This window comes from Rhinatrema bivittatum, chromosome 2 (assembly GCF_901001135.1).
Source record: "Rhinatrema bivittatum chromosome 2, aRhiBiv1.1, whole genome shotgun sequence".
Taxonomy (NCBI): domain Eukaryota; kingdom Metazoa; phylum Chordata; class Amphibia; order Gymnophiona; family Rhinatrematidae; genus Rhinatrema; species Rhinatrema bivittatum.
The window spans coordinates 99,801,934-99,821,208 of record NC_042616.1 but is presented as its reverse complement, the minus strand read 5'-3'; the positions used below and the strand labels follow the sequence as shown (position 1 = coordinate 99,821,208).

The 19,275-nt window shown below is 46.3% G+C and overlaps 1 protein-coding gene across 3 annotated transcripts in view; it reads right to left on the bottom strand.

Annotated features, from left to right (window-relative positions):
* UBE3C (ubiquitin protein ligase E3C) overlaps positions 1–19,275 on the bottom strand; it is a 496,047-nt gene that overhangs the window by 451,378 nt on the left and 25,394 nt on the right. For all 3 annotated transcript variants that reach the window (XM_029588499.1, XM_029588501.1, XM_029588500.1), the window contains one exon: positions 14,749–14,802. In XM_029588499.1, the coding sequence (XP_029444359.1) occupies positions 14,749–14,802 (54 nt within the window). The remainder of the gene's footprint in view (positions 1–14,748; positions 14,803–19,275) is intronic.

Here is a 19,275-nt window from a genome sequence, read left to right as displayed (position 1 = left end):
AATGTTTAACCTCTTCTCTTGGAAAGACCAGTGGCCCTTCATGCAAACCCTTTATAGGTGACCTCTCCAGCTCAGGGTAAAAGTAACTGTGTAAAGAACAATTTGGTGAAGAGAAAATTTGAAAAAGTAAACCCAAATTCAAACTGGACCAGGAAAGCCACCAAGACAGGAAGTCTCTGGGCTCCTCTGTGACACAGATGCACTCTTGTAGTACCTCTATATGGTTTAGATTCACTAGAATTTGAGGGTCTACTGAGCTTGATTCATGTAGAGATGTGTCATAGAAGTTATATGAATTGTGGAACCCATAAGACCCAACATATTCAGTATAGAGTAAATTGCTATCTTACTAATTCTGAATCACTTCTTTAATGAGTCTTACAACATTGGCCCTATTGGTGGAGAGATAAACTATGCCTTGAGTCATGGCTAGTAAAGCCCCTATAAAATGCCAATTGTGGTGTTAGGAGCAGTTTGGATTTTGGGGTAGTTGATGATAAACATAGAAACATAGAAATGACAGCAGAAGAAGACCAAACGGCCCATCCAGTCTGCCCAGCAAGCTTCACACAATTTTTTTCTCATACTTATCTGTTTCTCTTAGCTCTTTGGTTCTATTTCCCTTCCACCCCCACCATTAATGTAGAGAGCAGTGATGGAGCTGCAACCAAGTGAAATATCAAGCTTGATTAGTTACGGGTAGTATGGGAAATAACCGCCGCAATAAGCAAGCTACACCCATGCTTATTTGTTTTACCCAGACTGTGTTATTCAGCCCTTATTGGTTGTTTTTCTTCTCCCCTGCTGTTGAAGCAGGGAGCTATGCTGGATATGCGTGTAGTATCAGTTTTTCTTCTCCCCTGCCGTTGAAGCAGAGAGCTATGCTGGATATGCGTGAAGTATCAGTTTTTTCTTCTCCCCTGCCGTTGAAGCAGAGAGCTATGCTGGATATGCATTGAAAGTGAAGTATCAGGCTTATTTGGTTTGGGGTAGTAACCGCCGTAACAAGCCAGCTACTCCCCGCTTTGTGAGTGTGAATCCTTTTTTCTTCTCCCCTGCCGTTGAAGCAGAGAGCTATGCTGGATATGCGTGAAGTATCAGTTTTTCTTCTCCCCTGCCGTTGAAGCAGAGAGCTATGCTGGATATGCATGAAGTATCAGTTTTTCTTCTCCCCTGCCGTTGAAGCAGAGAGCTATGCTGGATATGCATTGAAAGTGAAGTATCAGGCTTATTTGGTTTGGGGTAGTAACCGCCGTAACAAGCCAGCTACTCCCCACTTTGTGAGTGTGAATCCTTTTTTCCACATTTCCTCTTGCTGTTGTAGCTTAGAGCAATGTTGGAGTCACAGTAACCATGTGTATGTTTATTGAATAAGGGTATTATCTCCAGGCAGTAGCCGTCATTCTGGCGAGCCACCCACTCTTTATTGACGGCCTCTTGATTTTATGGATCCACAGTGTTTATCCCACGCCCCTTTGAAGTCCTCCACAGTTCTGGTCTTCACCACTTCCTTCGGAAGGGCATTCCAGGCATCCACCATCCTCTCCGTGAAGAAATACTTCCTGACATTGGTTCTGAATCTTCCTCCCTGGAGCTTCAAATCGTGACCCCTGGTTCTGCTGATTTTTTTCCTATGGAAAAGGTTTGTCGTTGTCTTTGGATCATTAAAACCTTTCAAGTATCTGAAAGTCTGTATCATATCACCTCTGCTCCTCCTTTCCTCCAGGGTGTACATATTTAGATTCTTCAATCTCTCCTCATAAGTCATTTGATGAAGACCTTCCACCTTTTTGGTCACCCTTCTCTGGACCGCCTCCATCTTGTCTCTGTCTCTTCGGAGATACGGTCTCCAGAACTGAACACAATACTCCAGGTGAGGTCTCACCAAGGACCTGTACAAGGGGATAATCACTTCCCTTTTCTTACTCGATATTCCTCTCTCTATGCAGCCCAGCATTCTTCTGGCTTTAGCTATCGCCTTGTCACATTGTTTCGCCGACTTCAGATCATTAGACACCATCACCCCAAGGTCTCTCTCCTGCTCCGTGCACATCAGCCTTTCTCCCCCCATCGAATACAGTTCATTCGGATTTCCACTCCCCATATGCATGACTTTGCACTTCTTGGCATTGAATGTCAGCTGCCATATCTTCGACCACTCTTCCATCTTCCTTAAATCCTTCCGGCGTGTCCACTCTGTTGCAGATCTTAGTGTCATCCTCAAAAAGACATACCTTTCCTTCTATTCCTTCCGCAATGTCGCTCACAAAGATATTGAAAAGGACCGGTCCCAACACCAATCCCTGCGGTACACCGCTTAAAACCGCTCTCTCTTCAGAGAGAGTTCCATTTACCATCACACATTGTCTTCTGTCCATCAACCAGTTTGCAATCCAGGCCACCACCTCAGCACTCACTCCTAAGCTTCTTATTTTATTCACCAGTCTCCTGTGCGGGACAGTGTCAAAAGCTTTGCTGAAATCCAAGTAGATGACATCGAGTGCTCTTCCTCGATCCAATTCCTTGGTTACCCAGTCAAAAAAGTCAATCAGATTTGTCTGACAGGATCTTCCAATGGTGAATCCATGCTGCCTCTGGTCCAGCAATTCTCCCGACTGTAGATAGTTCACTATTCTCTCTTTCAACAGTGACTCCATTACTTTTCCCACCACCGAAGTGAGGCTAACCGGTCTGTAGTTACCAGCCTCTTCTCTGTTCCCACTCTTGTGAAGCGGGACCACCACCGCTCTCCTCCAATCATTCAGCACCGCTCCCGTTTCTAGGGATCTATTGAACAGGTCACACAGCGGACCCGCCAGCACATCTCTGAGCTCCCTCAGTATTCTGGGATGAACTTCATCAGGCCCCATGGCTTTATCCACTTTCAGTTTCACCAGCTCTTCCCATACATTTTCTACTGTAAATGGAGTTACATCTACTCCATTCCCCTCCAGTTTCTTGTTAACTAGTGACGGTCCTTCTCCAGGGTCCTCTTTAGTGAACACAGAACTGAAGTATTCATTTAATATTTCTGCCATTTCTTCGTCTCTCTCCACACATTGATCCTTTCCACCTTTCAATTTCACTATACCACTTTGAACTTTTCTCTTTTCACTGATGTATCTGAAAAATGTTTTGTTACCACTCTTTACCTCTTTGGCAATCCTCTCTTCCGCTTGACTTTTTGCCATCTTGATTAATTTCTTCGTCTCCCTCAGTTCTACCAGATATTCTTCTTTGTGTTCCTCCTTTTGGACTGAAGTAGCCAGATGGTGCTCTGCATGAATTCATAAACTCCAGTCCAAGATGTGCTCTTGACTAGCCACTTGGCCAAGAAAAAAAAAATATATGAATCTCCAGCCTGTGTAGGAATTATGTGATAACTTTAAGATATTTTGAGAATACCCATAGTGCAGAAGTTAGGCCAAAGAGCAAGTACATGGTACTTGAGATGATATTTCCCTACTATAAATCTTAAGGCACTTCCTGAAATCTCAATGTGAGTAAAAGTCTCTAATTTCAGATAACACCCAGTCTAATTTGTTAGATGGTCAATTAGAGTCTAGGATAATAATTTTGAAGCTTTCTCTCTTCAGAAATTTGTGCGAGACTTAGGCCTAAGAATTTTCCTGTCTCTGTAAATGAGGAAATAGCTACAATAAAATCCCTGTCCTCTCCCTCCTGTGGTGGGACAGGTTTGATCACTCTGGTATGTTAGAGAGAGGAGGTTTTCAACTAGAGCAGGTACTGATGTTGAATGAGCTTAAATGCTCTTTTGACTTGATAATTTGGAGCAATTTCCAATAGATGTAATCTGTAAGCTTCCTTTCACATCGATAGAGCAAATAGTTTAAGAGATACCTTAATCACCTTTTCTACCTACAGTGAAGTCTTCCATAATAGCCAGAAACCCTGTCTGGATCTAGTCAAAAATCAAGCCCTAGTTTTGGCAGAGTGGCAGGGAGGAGCCAAACTCAGCAGGATCAAAGAAAAAATAAAAAAAACTTAGAAAAATGACAAAACCTTAACCACAGAAAAAGCTATTGGGAGTTTTGATTAAAAAAAAGAAATAAAAACAGCTGGAAAGAAAGCTCTCTTTGGTCACAAAATAGGGAGACAATCAATTCCTGCGAAAAAAAGAAACTGGAAAAAGCTGTAGGGCTGCAGAAGTACTGGAACTATCGCATATGAGCAGAGATAGGCTTCTGCCTTTTCCAGAGGATTCTGAAAGATCCTGTATGTTCAGAACTGAGGGCAATCACATGACCCACTTCAGTGACTACAATGAACTGCTCGTCTTCAGAGAATAAAAAAATCCCAATAGTTGCTTGCATTTTCCAATGGATTTCCTTGACATAGGTCTCAATGGGTCACAACACATCAATATTCCAAATCTGACGCAAACTGCACAATCACAGAAAAAATTAGAATGCCTTTTATGATAGCCACAAAACTTTACATTTCCAGATAATGTCACTTTTTGCTCATTTCAATCCTGACCTGAAGAAACGAGTATTAGTTCTTGAAAGCTAGTCAAGAAATAAAGTTAGCCCAAACAAAAAAAAAAAAGATATCACCTTATATATTTTTTTTTTTATTAACTTATTTCTGCACAAAAAAGGATTATTTGTAACCAATTATGTGTAAAAAGTGATTTTGTTTACCATAAATGGAGAAATTACTTACCTGATAATTTTGTTTTCCTTAGTGTAGACAGATGGACTCAGGACCAATGGATATAGTGTACTCCTGATAGCAGTTGGAAACTGATCAGATTTCAATCTTACGTCAGCCCTAGTACATATACCCCTGCAGGAAGTGCAGCAGGGGTATATGTACTCCTCGTAGGCTGGCGTCCGTGGTGAGCAGGATCCAGGTCGGTGAGGATAGTCTTATTCCCTGGCTCAGGTGGCCGTCCTATAGCCACCACCGTAGCTGGGTTCGAACTTTGCCTGGGAGCAGTAGTCGTAAGGTGTAGTTCTGAGATAGTGGGCTCCATCGCGATAGGAGTGAGCGCTGTAAGGGCCTCATATGAGCTCGTGCCCATGGTACTACTTCCAGCGTGGATGCCATGAGACAGAGGACTTGTAGGTAATCCCATGCTGTGGGGCGATGTTCGCTCAGCAGGGTGCATAACTGGTTCATCAGTTTTAATCTCCTCGCCGGTGTCAGGATGACCTTGTCTTCCCTGGTGTCGAATCGGACTCCTAAGTATTTGAGGGTCTGTGAGGGTTGCAGACAGCTCTTGTTTGTGTTGATCACCCATCCGAGACTCTCCAGTAGGGTCTGGACTCTGCTGGTTGCCTGGCGACTTTCCTCTGGGGATTTCGCCCTGATCAACCAATCGTCTAGGTAAGGGTGTACGAGGATTCCTTCCTTCCTCAGTGATGCCGCCACCACCACTATTATCTTGGTGAACATCTGGGGTGCTGTGGCTAACCCGAAGGGTAATGCCCGGAACTGGTAGTGACAGTCCAGGATTTTGAAGTGAAGGAAGCGCTGATGTTCTTGATGGATCGGAATGTGTAGGTAGGCTTCTGACAGATCCAGGGATGTGAGGAATTCTCCCGCTTGTATTGCCCTTATTACGGAGCGTAGGGTTTCCATGCAGAAGCAGGGGATCCTCAGGTGGCAGTTGACTGACTTGAGGTCCAGGATGGGCCTGAACGTTCCCTCTTTCTTGGGGATAATAAAATAGATGGAATAGTGTCCAGTATTTATTTGTTGCGGAGGCACTGAGGTTATGGCCTCTAGGGTCAGTAATCTGGTCAGTCTCGCCTCCACTGCCACCCTCTTGGAGGGTGGATTCCATGAACTTGTCCGGAGGAAGTCCAGGTAGTACCCCTCTCGAATGATGGTTAGGACCCACTTGACCGAAGTTATCTCGACCCATCTTTGGTAGAATAGGGCAAGTCTGCCCCCTATGGCTTCTTCCTTTGGACGGGTCGGCTGATTCTCATTGTGGGGTGCAGCTGGGGCCGGGGCCCGAGCCGGTTCCCCTTTTGTAGTGCTTGTTCCAAAAGGACTGGTTCCTGCCTGCCAGATGAGGCGTGTGATAAGAGTTTTTGTATGGATTGAAGCGCTGCGAACCTCTGCCCCTGGAAGGGTCGTTGGTGTTTCTTATTCCTGTCCTCCGTTAGTTGCGGCAATGGGGACTCGCCCCATTTGTTAGCCAGTTTCTCTAGTTCGCTGCCGAACAGGAGAGGTCCTTTGAAGGGCATCCTTGTGAGTCGCGTTTTGGAAGATGCATCGGCTGACCAGCTTCAGAGCCAGAGTTGCCTCCTGGCTGCCACAGCTAATGACACTCCTCTAGCCGCTGTGTGCACCAGATCAGAAAGCAGCATCCGCAAGGAATGATACTGCTGGTTCCATGGCTTCCCCAGGGGTGTTGCTCCTGGTCCTGTGATAGGCAGGCATGTGTCACCACTGTGCAGCAGGCCGCTATTTGTAAGGGCATAGCGGTGACATCAAAGGATTGTTTAAGGATGGATTCCAGACGTCGGTCATGAGCATCTTTGAGCGCTGCACCTCCCTCCACTGGGATGGTGGTGCGTTTCGAGACCGCGCAGACCATGGCATCCACTTTTGGGCATGTCAGAAAGTCTTTGGCCGCTGGGTCCAGAGGGTACATGGCTGCCATAGCCCATCCCCCTTTGAATGAGGATTCATTCAAAGGGGGGATGGGCTATGGCAGCCAGCTATGGGCTTCAGGTCAATTAGTTGCTGGATGGCTTGTAACAGAGGGAAATGGCGGGAGGTCTGGCGGAGTCCCTCTAGCCGGGGATTCATCTTAGGTTCCCCTGAAGCACTGTGCCCGGAATAGCAAGCTCCTTCAGGCTGTGGGTGACCAGGTCTGGGAGCTCGTCCTTGGTGAAGAAGTGTCTCATGGTCCAGTGAGGCTCTGTCCCTGGGGGGGGGGGGGGGGGGAGTTCCCCCTCTTCCAGGGGCTCTGATTCCTCTTCAGAGTTATCCGTGTCCCCGTAGGTGGGACTTCTGGGCGGTGGAAATATTTGTCTAGGTCTAGAGGGGCCTGGGACATGAAGGTCTTCTGATGGAGGCTGTGGCTGTTTTGCCGGAGGCTCCATCTGCATGTGAACGAAGGTGTGTAGGCCTTTGAAGAATTCCACCCATGAGATGGATGCTGGGTCCAAGCTGGGGGGCACGGAGTCCCTGGGGTCCCCGTTTGAGGGGGAGTCCCGCTGGAATTTGCTAGGTCCGGGGTACTCACTGAGGAGCTAGTACTCGGCCCTGGGTGGGACTGGCCCAGGGCTGGGTCTCCCAGGGCCTCCTCACACTGGATGCACCCAGGGCGTAGGCCTCTTCGTTTTGTGCAGCCCTGATATGGCAAGCTGGGCAGAGGCCTTGAGCCTTGATCTCCGTTTCCGGTGGTACCATGGGTATAGGCACGTAAATCTTTATGCGCTTAAGTGCGAAGATCTGCGTGGGCGTTGTGTGCGCGCAGGTGTGCGCCTAAGCCGCAGTTATGCGCCCGGCCCAGTAAGCGCGTGCTGCGCGCATTTCTTATGCACACGGCACTTGTGCATGTAACTTTATGCGCACGGTTCTTGTGCATGTATCTTATGCGCACATGTAATTTTGTGCGCCTAGCAAGCCTTGTGCGCCCGGGTCGAAGCAGCAGACAGAGCGGCAAATAGGGCCAAAATGGCGATGGCGACCACGCAGGCAATATGGCGACAAGGGTCCCCCCCACGTGGAGACGGAGGGTCTCCACGTGGGGGGGACCCTTGAATCTAACCGGGGTCTAGCCCTGCTAGGGCGGATCAACCTAGCGGCACTGGTCCCAGCCGGCGACCTGTGCCACTCCTCGAACCTCGGAGACCGGAGTCTTAGCAGAAGATTTCTACCTTTCCTTGTCTTCGGCGCTTCTCGATTTCGTTCTGGGCGGTCTCCGGCTGCGGGGAGAGGGCAAATACCTTCACCGCTGCGCTCGAGGATGCACCCGGCCTCTCAGCCGTGCCTGACATCGGGGGCTAGGTCCCTGCTGAGGATCAGCCGCTGGACAGAGGCTTACCTCCGAGGTACCACGGAAATCACCTCGGGAATTCTCAACTGGGGGAGGGATCAGAGGGTATCACCACAGGAGAGCGGGGCTTGTTTGTAGAGGTAAGTTTTCTTCTGATTTTAGGATTTTTCTCTGTTGAATTTTCTCTAACGCTGTGAGAGCATGCAGGTAGTCCCTAACTGCTATGGAGACAGAAACACGACCTTATAACCTCCATGGCGCTCGATGGCTTCAAGAGTGGGCTTTGCACCTCAAAGGTATCAACGGCAGTTCCCATGGTGTCAAGGGTGACCATGGCTTTCGACGGCAGTCCTGGTCCCCGACATGGTCTGGACCATGACCGTTCGAGATTGGTGTTGCTACTCTGCCGCATCGAGGACCCACGACGCTTGATGGAATCTATGGCACCCGCTGAAGCCTACTTAACGGAAGGGCTTCTGGCCCCAGCCAAGGCAATTGACGGCATGCACAGTATACAATGGCAGCCACAATCGATGGCCCTTACTGCGTCAAGAGCAGCCACGCACCTTGACAGCGTCAAGGGTGACCATGGCAGTCTGTTCCCCGACGCTGTCCTGACATCAACATGTCAGACTATCAGTGCACTGGCAGTGTTTCAGAGCTGAGGGTCTGGCTAGAGCTGGAGGACCCCCACGAAGCAGCCCAGGACTTCAGAGCGGGGCAAAGAAGATCTTCCACTTGTACCTTCACCACCCCCGCAGGTTGAGCCCTTGGGTTCTGGCGGCCAGCAGGACTAAGGCTGTGGCTGGAGTCGAGGTGCAGGCTGAAATTTGGAGATACAAGCTGGAGACAAAGAGTGGATATGAAGGCAAGATAGGGCTGTAGACTGAGGCAATGTATGCTGGAGTCTGAGGCAGTACAGGACTGGAGTCTGAGGTGAGCAAGACAAGGACTGGACTAGATAAGATGGACAAGGACAGGTCAAGATAGAACAGAGAACAAGGAATACAAAAGCCTGGAGGTAGCATTTCAGAAGGCCCAGAGACCAGATAGGGAGATACTAGGAGGCCCGGAGGGCGCAGGCTAGGCAGAAGGCCTGAGAAGGCCACAAGGCTAAGGCTAGGCAGAGCTGGAAGGTCCAGTGGTCAAATGCAATACAAGGTAGAATGGGGCCCAGCAAGGAGCCAAGTAGACTCGATGACAAGGCATCGGGTATTACAAGAGGCAGGATTAAAAAGGCTAAGCCCTGCTGAGTCATGAGCCAATGGAGACTATGGCTGGAGCAAGAGCAGGTACAGTTCCATGGAGACCTCTAGTGTCAGGATCCTGCCTGTTATGCAGCTTCCCTAACAGTGGAGTGCACAGGCAACAGATACCAAGCATGGCATTGAAGGTTCAGCAACAGTGCTACTTGCCCTGGCTCCTGCTCACCCTCTCTCACAAGGAGACTGCACTGCCATCACTGGCAAACAGGAGGGGAAGCTACGTCGAATGTGGAGTCTCGTTCCTTAGAATGTGGAGTGGATGAGCTCTCCCTCCCACCCCAGGAATGGTGCAGTCCTTGATCTCTTCACTGTCTGAGCCTCCATCGATGCGGTGAAATGACATGGAACTTCTTCCTGGGTAGAACGCAAGTCCCCAGGGTCAGTGGCTTACACAGATCACCTGCAAACTGCATTCTGTCAGTCCTGTCAGCACCAGAAAAAGGCACAAAAATACACAAAGCAAGGAGAGAGTACAGAAACTAAACTGCAGATGCAGTATTTATTTATTAAGAAATAGAATTAGATTCTGCCAGGCTGCACAGCGACTAAGGCTCCCGTGTGGCTGGCAGAAAGTTGAAAGGAAGAGAAAAATTAAAATCTACTATAAAGAAAGTAAAAGAAACAGCTGCAGCTCTAGAAAAAAATTCAGAACAAATACTGTGAGAAGAGAGCAAAGCTGAATAGTGTCTCCACACAGCTCACACAACCACAATGTTCTACGGGGGGGGGGGGAAGAGACTGAGGGACTCTCCCTAGTGGGCAGGGCGATAACTACAATTGCACAAGCTCAGTAGGGCATGTCTGAAAGCTCTAGAATCTATGTGATCATAGTTCCAGGTCGGGCTCCATCTGATGATGTCACTCATGTTTGAGAACTGCCATGCTGCTTGTGCTCAGAGAATAGTATCTTCGCTTCACCTACTTTTTGGAAAGGTACTTTGATGGTTTATTATGGCTACCCTTAATTATCTTAGCATTTCTGTGGAACTGTGTACGAGTTTACATTTGCTCACACTCAGAGACTCTGGCGTTGCGCTCGAGCCTAGGCTGCGGCCCCTGCTTTGGGCCTAGGCCTATGCCCTAGGTGAGGCCCCCATTTTGGGCTTAGGCCAAGGTGCCGGCATTATGCTTGTGCATAAGCTGTGGCCGCTGCTTTGGGTTAGGTCTATGCCAGAGGTGAAGTCCCAGCTTTGGGCCTAGAGTTAGGCCCGAATCATTAGTTTAAAATGAAACAAACGAATAAGATTAGTTTCATTCGCGGAAGCCCCGATTTGTTTTGTAGGCCCCCCCCAAATGAAACGATTATCCTCATTTGTCACGTTTTGCAGTTTCGTTTTAAACGAATGCACATCCCTAGAGGTTGATAGAGGCCTGAAATGCCCTTCAGAGGAGGTGGTGAAGAAGAAAACAGTCAAAGAATTCAAAGGGGCATGAGATAAACACTGTGGATATTTAAAGGATGGAAGTGAGATAAGTGTGCAGGGAGGTAACTTGCTGGTATGGCAGTTACTACCCTTAGCAGAAAGCATGGAGATTACTATCCTTAACCAATATGCTTTGAAGCTTTTAATGCAACTGCAATATTGTTCCCTGCTTAGATGGCAGGGGGATAAGAGAAACTGGATTCAGATGCCAGAGGGCCCCAACTTCCATAGTCTGGGATACTGTTACGCGGACATAAGGGAAAAAGCACATGACTGCTTCTATGGCGATGTCCTAAAGGAAACAAAGAAAGCATGCATTCGGGTAACTTGCTGGTGCAGCAGTTACTACCCTTAACCAATAATGCTTGATGCTTTTGATGCAACTTCAACATTGCTCTCTATTTCAACAGCAGGAAAAAAAGGGAATTGGATTTAGACAACAACCAACAAGGGCTTCGATTTTTACGGTCTGAGGAACTAATGAGCATGGGGATAACCAGCACAGAGCAGTAGTTACTACCCCTTAACCAATAAGCCTTGATGCTTTTGATGCAACTGCAACATCATTTCTGCTTCGAGGGTGCGGGATGAAGATAAAAGGAAAAAGAAATTTGGATTCAGAGACACCAACACGAACCATGACGTTTTTTTTGTTTTGTTACAGTAAGGAGTACTGATGCTCAGACAGGACTGCTTCTATGGCCAAGTCCATAAGCAAAGCACGTCAAGCAAAAATTACCAATACATGGGGATAACCTGCATGGCGCAGATGATACTACCATGGGCTGCTTGCTGAGCAGACTGGATAGACCACTGGTCCTTTTCTGCCATCATTTCTATGGTTTCTGTGACTGCATGAGTCTGGAAGGAGCTCTGCTACATGGCCCCGAGGCAAAGACTGTCACTGCAATGACTTGACAAACTGAGTTGGGAGGGATATAAAATGTAAAATAATGCTCAGGCAGCAGCAAATGAAGGCCGATTAAATCAGATCACAGCCCTGACTCCATCTCAACTGGAAGATCAAAGGGAAAGAGGAAATGGTCAGGGCAAAAAAAAAAAAAAAAAAAACCATTTTACAATGAATAGAGTTGCAAATTTATGTTTTCTTGTTTATAAAATGGCAAATAAAATCCACTGATATACAGTGCTGAACAATTCACATCCAATTCTGGGTCAGATATACTTCATGGATCTTTTAAGGAAGCGATTCCCAACCTTTTTTGTGTCGTGGTACACCCATCACAGGGTTCACTTCATCTTGGAACACCATCAACATCTTCTCTCCCCTCTCCCCCCACTTCTGGCATCATCATATTCCCTCGCTCTCTCCCCCCCTATCACTCTCCCTTTCCTTTCACCCCACCATCACCTTCTCTTCCTGTCCCTCGTCCTTACATCCCCCCTTGGCATCATCACCACCTTATCTTCCCTTCCCTCCACCCCTCTAGCATCATCACACCTTCTTCCTTTCCCTCTCCCTCCACACCCCCTGGTATCATGACCTTCTTTTCCTTTCCCCCGACATCCTCCGCTTCCCTCCACCTTTCTTTCCCTCCACCCTTCTGACATCACCACCACCACCACTTTCTTCTCCCTCCAACCATATGACATCATCACATCCTTCTTTTCTCTCTCTCTCCCCAATCTTCTGACATCATTGCCATCTTCCCTCTATCCTGAAAATATCACTTTCCTTCCCGCTGCCCTAACTCTCTCCTTTCACACACTGGCATCATCACCACCTTCTCCCTCCAGCTCCTGGCATTACCACTACTTTCTCTTCCTTCTCCCTCCACCCTTCTGCAACATCACCTTAATCTTCCCTCTCCCCTGGTATCATCACCCCTTCCCTTCCCTGTCTCTCCACCATCTGGTATCATCACTTTCTCTTCCCTTCCCTCTTTCTAGCATTCTGGCACCACTTTCCCTCCCCCTCCCTCCATTCGCTGGCATCATCACAACCTTCATCCTCCACTCCAGGGCACCATTACTTTCTCTTCCATTTCTTCTCTTTCTACCCTTCTGGCATCAACAGCAGCTTCTCTTCCTCTCCCCTGGCATCACTTTCTTCCCTTCCCTTTTCTCTCCCTCCATCCCCTGGTATCACCACCTTCTCCCTCCACTCCTGGAATCATCATCACTTTCTCTTCAGACCCCTCTCCCTCCACCCCTCTGGCACTAGCAACACCTTTATCTTCCCTCTCCCTTACCCTCATTACTTTCTTCCCTTCCCCTCATTACTTTCTTCCCTTCCCCTCTTCCTCCCTGGTATAATCACCTTCCTTGTCCCTTTACTCAGCCTTATGATTGCCAACTGGCTCTGGATTTTCAGGTCAGGTTGATCCAGTCCTGGTTTTATCCCATTGCATGAAGGGAATTGTAGTTTTTGTTTACCTATACATGTCAGAAAAGCAAGACTACAAGTTACTTCATGCAATGGAATAAAAGCAGAACTGGATCAAACTGTCCTGAAAATCTGGAGTTAGTTGGCAACGCTACGCAGTCCCTCTAGCCCTTGTCATCATCACCTTCCCTCTTTCCTACCCTCTGGCATCATCACCTTCCCTTCCCTCTCCCCCTGACACTCTATGGCACATTCATATTTCCCAACCCCCAGCATATTCAGCTGTTTCTTCTTCCTGTCCCTTCCCTTCCCAGAGCTGGCAGATGTCTGAGCAGCACTTACCTGTTGCTGCTGCTTCCTCCTCTGCTGACTTGCCTCTGCAGTGATAATAGCACGAGGCTAGCATGTCCAGCAAGAGAGAACTAACAAAGGCCTGGATTTATCAAAATGCGGTAAGTACCGCATGCGATTGCAAAAGGGGCGTGGTTTATGCAAAAATTCAGTTTATCGCAATTTGCGCTAATTACCTATGCGAAGAGCTACGTTAGTGCACATTGCGATAACATTATCTGAATTTGCAATGAGAGAGAGAGAGCGCGCCTGGCCATAATGTCATCCCCATAGGTTGGTATTTGTATCCCAATGGTAGGCCCACCTAGTAACTGGAGGTGGTGTTTAGGTATGAGTGGTGGGGTTTAGGTATGAGTGTAGGTGAAAACGCCTTATCGCATTTTGATAAATGACCCCCAAAGAAAGGAGCATTAGCACTGCTCTCTATACCCCTCTACTGGCAGGAGGACATTTTGCATGCAAGAAGGAAAGAAACTATGAAGACTGCCAGCACGCTAGTGTAAAGCCACACACCAACTGGAAAATATTCTTTTAAGGGCTTCTCTCAAAGACCTCAGCCTCTGATATAAAATTAACAACGCCAAAAAAACCTTACTCTGTTAAATTATTTATGGTTTGAAACTGGTTAAGAAATGCCTTCCTTCAACTAGAAGATTTAAATTCATCCTTATTAACCTCTACCAATTTGGTAAATTCCTAATATATTTTTATATGGTAAGGCAGAGTCAAAGTTGATTTAAGAGATTGAGAATTAAAATTAAATTCTCTCATTTCAACCCTGTTACAAAAGTAAGACATTATTTGCCAGTGTCCACCAACAGATCTGAATACAACAAAATTGTGCTTTGTCCTCTCATTCTTAGATGACATTTTTTTGTATTTCTTTATCAAGCAGTTTATACATTTTTAATTCTTAGAACATTTTTCTATCTCTGATTATTTCTACTAATGGTTACCATGCTTTTTTCCACATTTTTACCTGGTACATCGATAGTACCTCCAGACTTCGCCTCACCCCTGCTGTTTAACCAATAGGACCTGATAAAAGAGTTCCAAGTTCACACTAGAAAAGTTAGAAAAGTGCACTGGAACATGTTTGCATTGGCACACCAAAATGTATTTATTTGGTGTTTTTCCATTACTTCTGTAACACATGGGTGTGAAAGGGTCAATTTCTCAGCACAAGTATTGACAAAATAGAAATATGTAGCTTTTAGACACAGCTATTAAGGCAACAAGCAAAGTTTTAACCATACAGAAAATACCCAATAAGAAGAGATTTAAGTAACAAAAAATGAAATTTTGGAATAAACCCTTCCGCTACTGATAGACTTAGATTAATATTAACGCTGGAGTTTAAAAAAAATAAAACAACACCTCTCGTTTTCGTCTCTCTTCCTGTGTACGATGTAGAAGCGAAGCCTTTTCTTCCTGTAAAAACAAAAATAAAAGATGTACCATAAATTCAGAACCCAAAAATTCTATAGATATGGCTCAATTTTTGAAGGCCAACATGTTAATTTCCCTTATCTTTCTTTACATGTCCATTTCTATAACTTGTGAAATTACTGCAAACTTTAGTTTCAAATGTTCATGGACAACTATTCAGATACTCAACAGAAAACATTATACTTATAAACTTTGGTTAAATACAGAACACAGAGAATCCTTAGTTGCAAAAAAAATGTGCTAAGATAGCAAAAGCATAACAGCAACACCGCAGGACAATGACATGGGCGTAGTCAGGTTATTACCAGTAGGCTACAACTCAAGAGAATAAGGGCAATAGTTAGATTTGTCTACTGCGCTAAAACTTCAGAGGTTTGATGGGTTTGTCTGGCAGACTGTATAGAACTAGTAATAATCAGTTAGTCGTAGACTGTGTAAATGAACTTCTTTAGAGTAAGGAGTAGTTCCAGTGAACTGGAGACAGGTGGATGTGATTCCTCTTAACAAAATACAAGTTTGCTTACTTGTAAATAGGGTTTTCCATAGACAGGAGGATGAACTTGCCTTTACACGTGGGTAATGTCATCCAATGGCGCAGACACAGACTCCGTTCTCAGAGCTCAGTAAAGACTTTACTGAGCATGTACATGAGTTCTTGCACACGCACACTGCCTTGTGAGTCCCTCAGTCTCTTCCAGAGTTTAACTTTAATGAGGTAATCAACTCTCCAAGGAGGTGGGCAGCCATTAAGGAAGGCTAATTCATTCTGCTTTTTACAAAGAACCCTGTTTCAGGATAAGCAAATTTGCTTTCTCCATTGACAAACAGCAATGAATTAGCCATTACACATGCGAGACCCAAGCTGAAGCCTGCACTGCATTGCAATATATAAAGACAACCCAGATTCCACCAAGTGGAGAGTGGTCTACCAGGTAAACAGGCTGCACAGAACTTTTTGTCCCCAAGTTACTGTCTCCACAAGACATGCTGTCTAGGCAGTAGTGAGACATGAAGTTGTGAACAGACAACAAAGCAGTAGCTTTGCAAATGTCCTCAATACAAGTAGTCCTGAGATGAGCCACTGAAGTTGATATGGCTCTCACTTGAGGAGCCTGACAGTCTAATCAGTAAGGTAGCTATCACATAACATCAAACTATACATCCCACTAGCCAATTAGAGTTCATTTGGCAGCTGCCCTTCCCAATCTGTTGGAATCAAAGGATATGAAGAGTTGAGAAGCTTAACGGTGAGGTTGAGTCTTCTAAAAGTAAAACATGAGGGCCTTTTTATAGTCCAAAGAGTGCAGAGCATGTTCTCCTGTGTGTGCATGTGCCCTTGGAAAAAATGTAGCTAGCATAATGGCTTAATTAATGTGGAACACAGATACCACTTTTGGAAGGAACTTGGGGTGAGTTTGTAGAACCAATCTGATGGTATATATATACACGTGCATATTTGTAGGTGACACACTGTTACAGAAAGACGATAAAGACAGCATCTCTGACTTCATAACTATAGCCAGTAGCCTGGGATGCTTCCCAGGTGGAGTATTCAAGTATATTCATGTTTTATTTGGTCTTTTAAGAGCTGATTATAATACAATTGATGTGGTAGCTGTAATATTCCAAACCCCAAGGACTTCTGTACACTATATTTAGAGATCTAGTTTGCTTGTAAATGGGGCACAGGAAATATGGTTTTCCCACATTTTTGTTTGTAATTCTTTGTGGGAGGCCAAAGACCTTTGCATGAGGAGCTTTGTCCTTATACATTAACTTAAAGTGTTTTCCACAATTTGTCCAGAAATCAAGTAAGAGAAGTCTTCCACTAAAGATGAGTGCTCTTGAGGCTCTGAAAGGGGGAGGGGGGGGGCGGAGGGTAATCCCGTTGAATTCTCCTCAGAGCCTAGTGATGAAGGAATACTAATCCAGGACCCCAATGTTAAAGAAGGAAAGCAAGGAAGGATCCTTAGTTGCCTTGGATGAGTATATTCCTAGTTTATATCCTCTAACTGGCTGGACTCCACTGCAAGTGAGAGTTGTGGGCTAGAACCATCTCACAGGAGTTCTGATGGAATATCTACCTTATAAATGGGCCATGACCGACGGCCCGCAAATGCGCAGTAGAGCACAGCTCTACTGCGCATGTGCGGGCAAGGACGTCGGTCTCAGCCAGCGTCAGAAAAAAAAAAAACATGGCGGCGGCGGCGGGTGGCAGCGGCGTCGAGCGGCGGGCGGCGTCTGCAGCAAACGACGACGACGAGCAGCAGCAGCGGCAGCCAGTAGCAAGGGAGGGAGGAGAGAGAGGGAGGGAGGGAGGGACTGAGAGAGAGGGAGGGACGGACTGAGTGAGAGGGAGGGACTGAGTGGGAGGGAGGGAGGGACTGAGTGAGGAGGAAGGAGGGACTGAGTGGGAGGGGGAGGGACTGAGAGGGAGGGAGGTAGGGGGGTGGGGAAGAGTGAGGGGAGAGGGAGAATGAGGGAGAGGTGAGAGACAGGGATGTGAGTAAGTGGAAGGGTAAGAAGTTGTGGAGCAGAGAAACAGGGAGTGGAGGAGGGCTGAGGGAGAGGGGATGGGATTGAGAGAGGGTGGGGAGTGACTGAGGAAAGGGGAGAGAGGTGGGAGTGACTGAGGGAAGGGGAGGGAGGTGAGAGTGAGGGGAAGGAGGCAGTGGGAGACAGAGAGTGAGTAAGACTGAGGGGTGGGAAGGGGGTGAGTGACTGAGGGGAAGGGGGAATGAGGGAGAAAAAGTGTAGGAGGGTGCTGTGTTCGAAAATGGACCGAAAACAAAAATGTAATGTAGCCCGTTGTGACGGGCTTAACGGCTTGTCCCTATATATTGGAGATACTGGGACTCCTTCTCAAGGTAGTAAATCAGATATTCTGCATAGAAGAGGTTGGAAGATATCCTTACCCAATTGCTAAGTAAAGAAATCCTTCAGCATCTTCACCACTTGGTTGATGGACTGCCGTGCCTCTGACTTGACGTAAGTGGTGGAACACGCTATCTGCTAATAGAATGGAATTTTGCACATCTTCTAGGCTCTGCTGAATCTGTAGTGGATGCTAATTAGATGCGAGAGGTACCAGAAAGCAAACTGGTCTGCATCTGAAGGCACCAAACCTAACTCTTGGCAGGTCAGCACACAGCTGTGTTTGAAGTACTGCAGCTCAATGCATCGATGGAGCAGCCTGTTCCCCTAGTCTAATAACCAATGATATGAGGCTTGATGCAGTTCATGCTCCAGGGCTTGATATGTCAAGGACAGTGCTGATGCACCGTGCGTCGAGAGTCAACGTGCCGGAGAATGAACTATCGGGTGCACCAACAGTACCAAGACTGTTTTTCCAACATTGGCAGCTCCTCTGAATGGCCTTTCTTTGTCTTTGATGCAATCCCCAACTTTTTATGCTTGCTCCACATGAGAGAGAGGGGGGGGGGGGGGGGGGGGGGGGGGGAAGAGAGAGAGAGAGAGAGCACACATCCATGTTGGTGTTTGGATGAAAAAAAGACTGAGGAGACCCACAAGGTAATGCCCACATTGGAATTTCCACACATGTTCAGTAGAGAAAAAAAGTCTGAGCTTAGAGAGAAGGATCCATTTGGTACCACCAGATGACATCACTTCCCATATCATTGATAATTCAGCCCTGCTTATCAATGGGGAAAACAAAATTGTACAGACACGCCCAAACACATTAGGAAAAATATGAAAAAAATAAAATCCATACCTTACAAAATCACAAAAAAGGCAGCAGACACATTAATTTGAATCTGAGTAAATATGACGCAGCTCAAATAAAAGTATATAAAAAGTTCTATTATAATACTATAAAGAAAGAAGCCTAACATCAATAGAAATTAGGGAAAGAACTAGGGTTGTAAAGATTCTAAAGAGTAGATAATCATCAAGTAACATAATGTGCTTCAGAAGTGCATTTCAAAGACTGGGTCCTACTGCTGTTTCTGGTCTTATGAAGCACCAGGGGCTGTCTTCTTGACATGGCTTTTGACAGGTGTATAGAAGACTCAAACTGTTCCCTGTTATTGCTGCTTCAATGACCATCAGTATATCTGTTTACCATTTTGCATGCAAAACCAAACCAGGAAGTAAAAAAGTTCTCCTCCAGCAGTTTCTCTCTGTTTTAGTGACCAACTTAACACTCCTGTACTGGCCAGAAGAAACAGTAATGGGACTTCCACTCTGTTCCTCCAGTAAACCCTGATAGAACTGGGTCTTCATTGGTGACTCTTGGACAATTCTGCAGACAATCTTTCTCTCTCATATCCCACAGTGCCAGCAACACAAAGAGCTCATTTTGTCTGCTAATCACCATCATATTCCATATTCACAGCAATATAACTCATAAGACTTCTGCAGTTTGTACAGCTGCTATTACTCACTGACAATATACAGCTGTCTACAGCAGATCAGGAACGGTAATCTCAAACA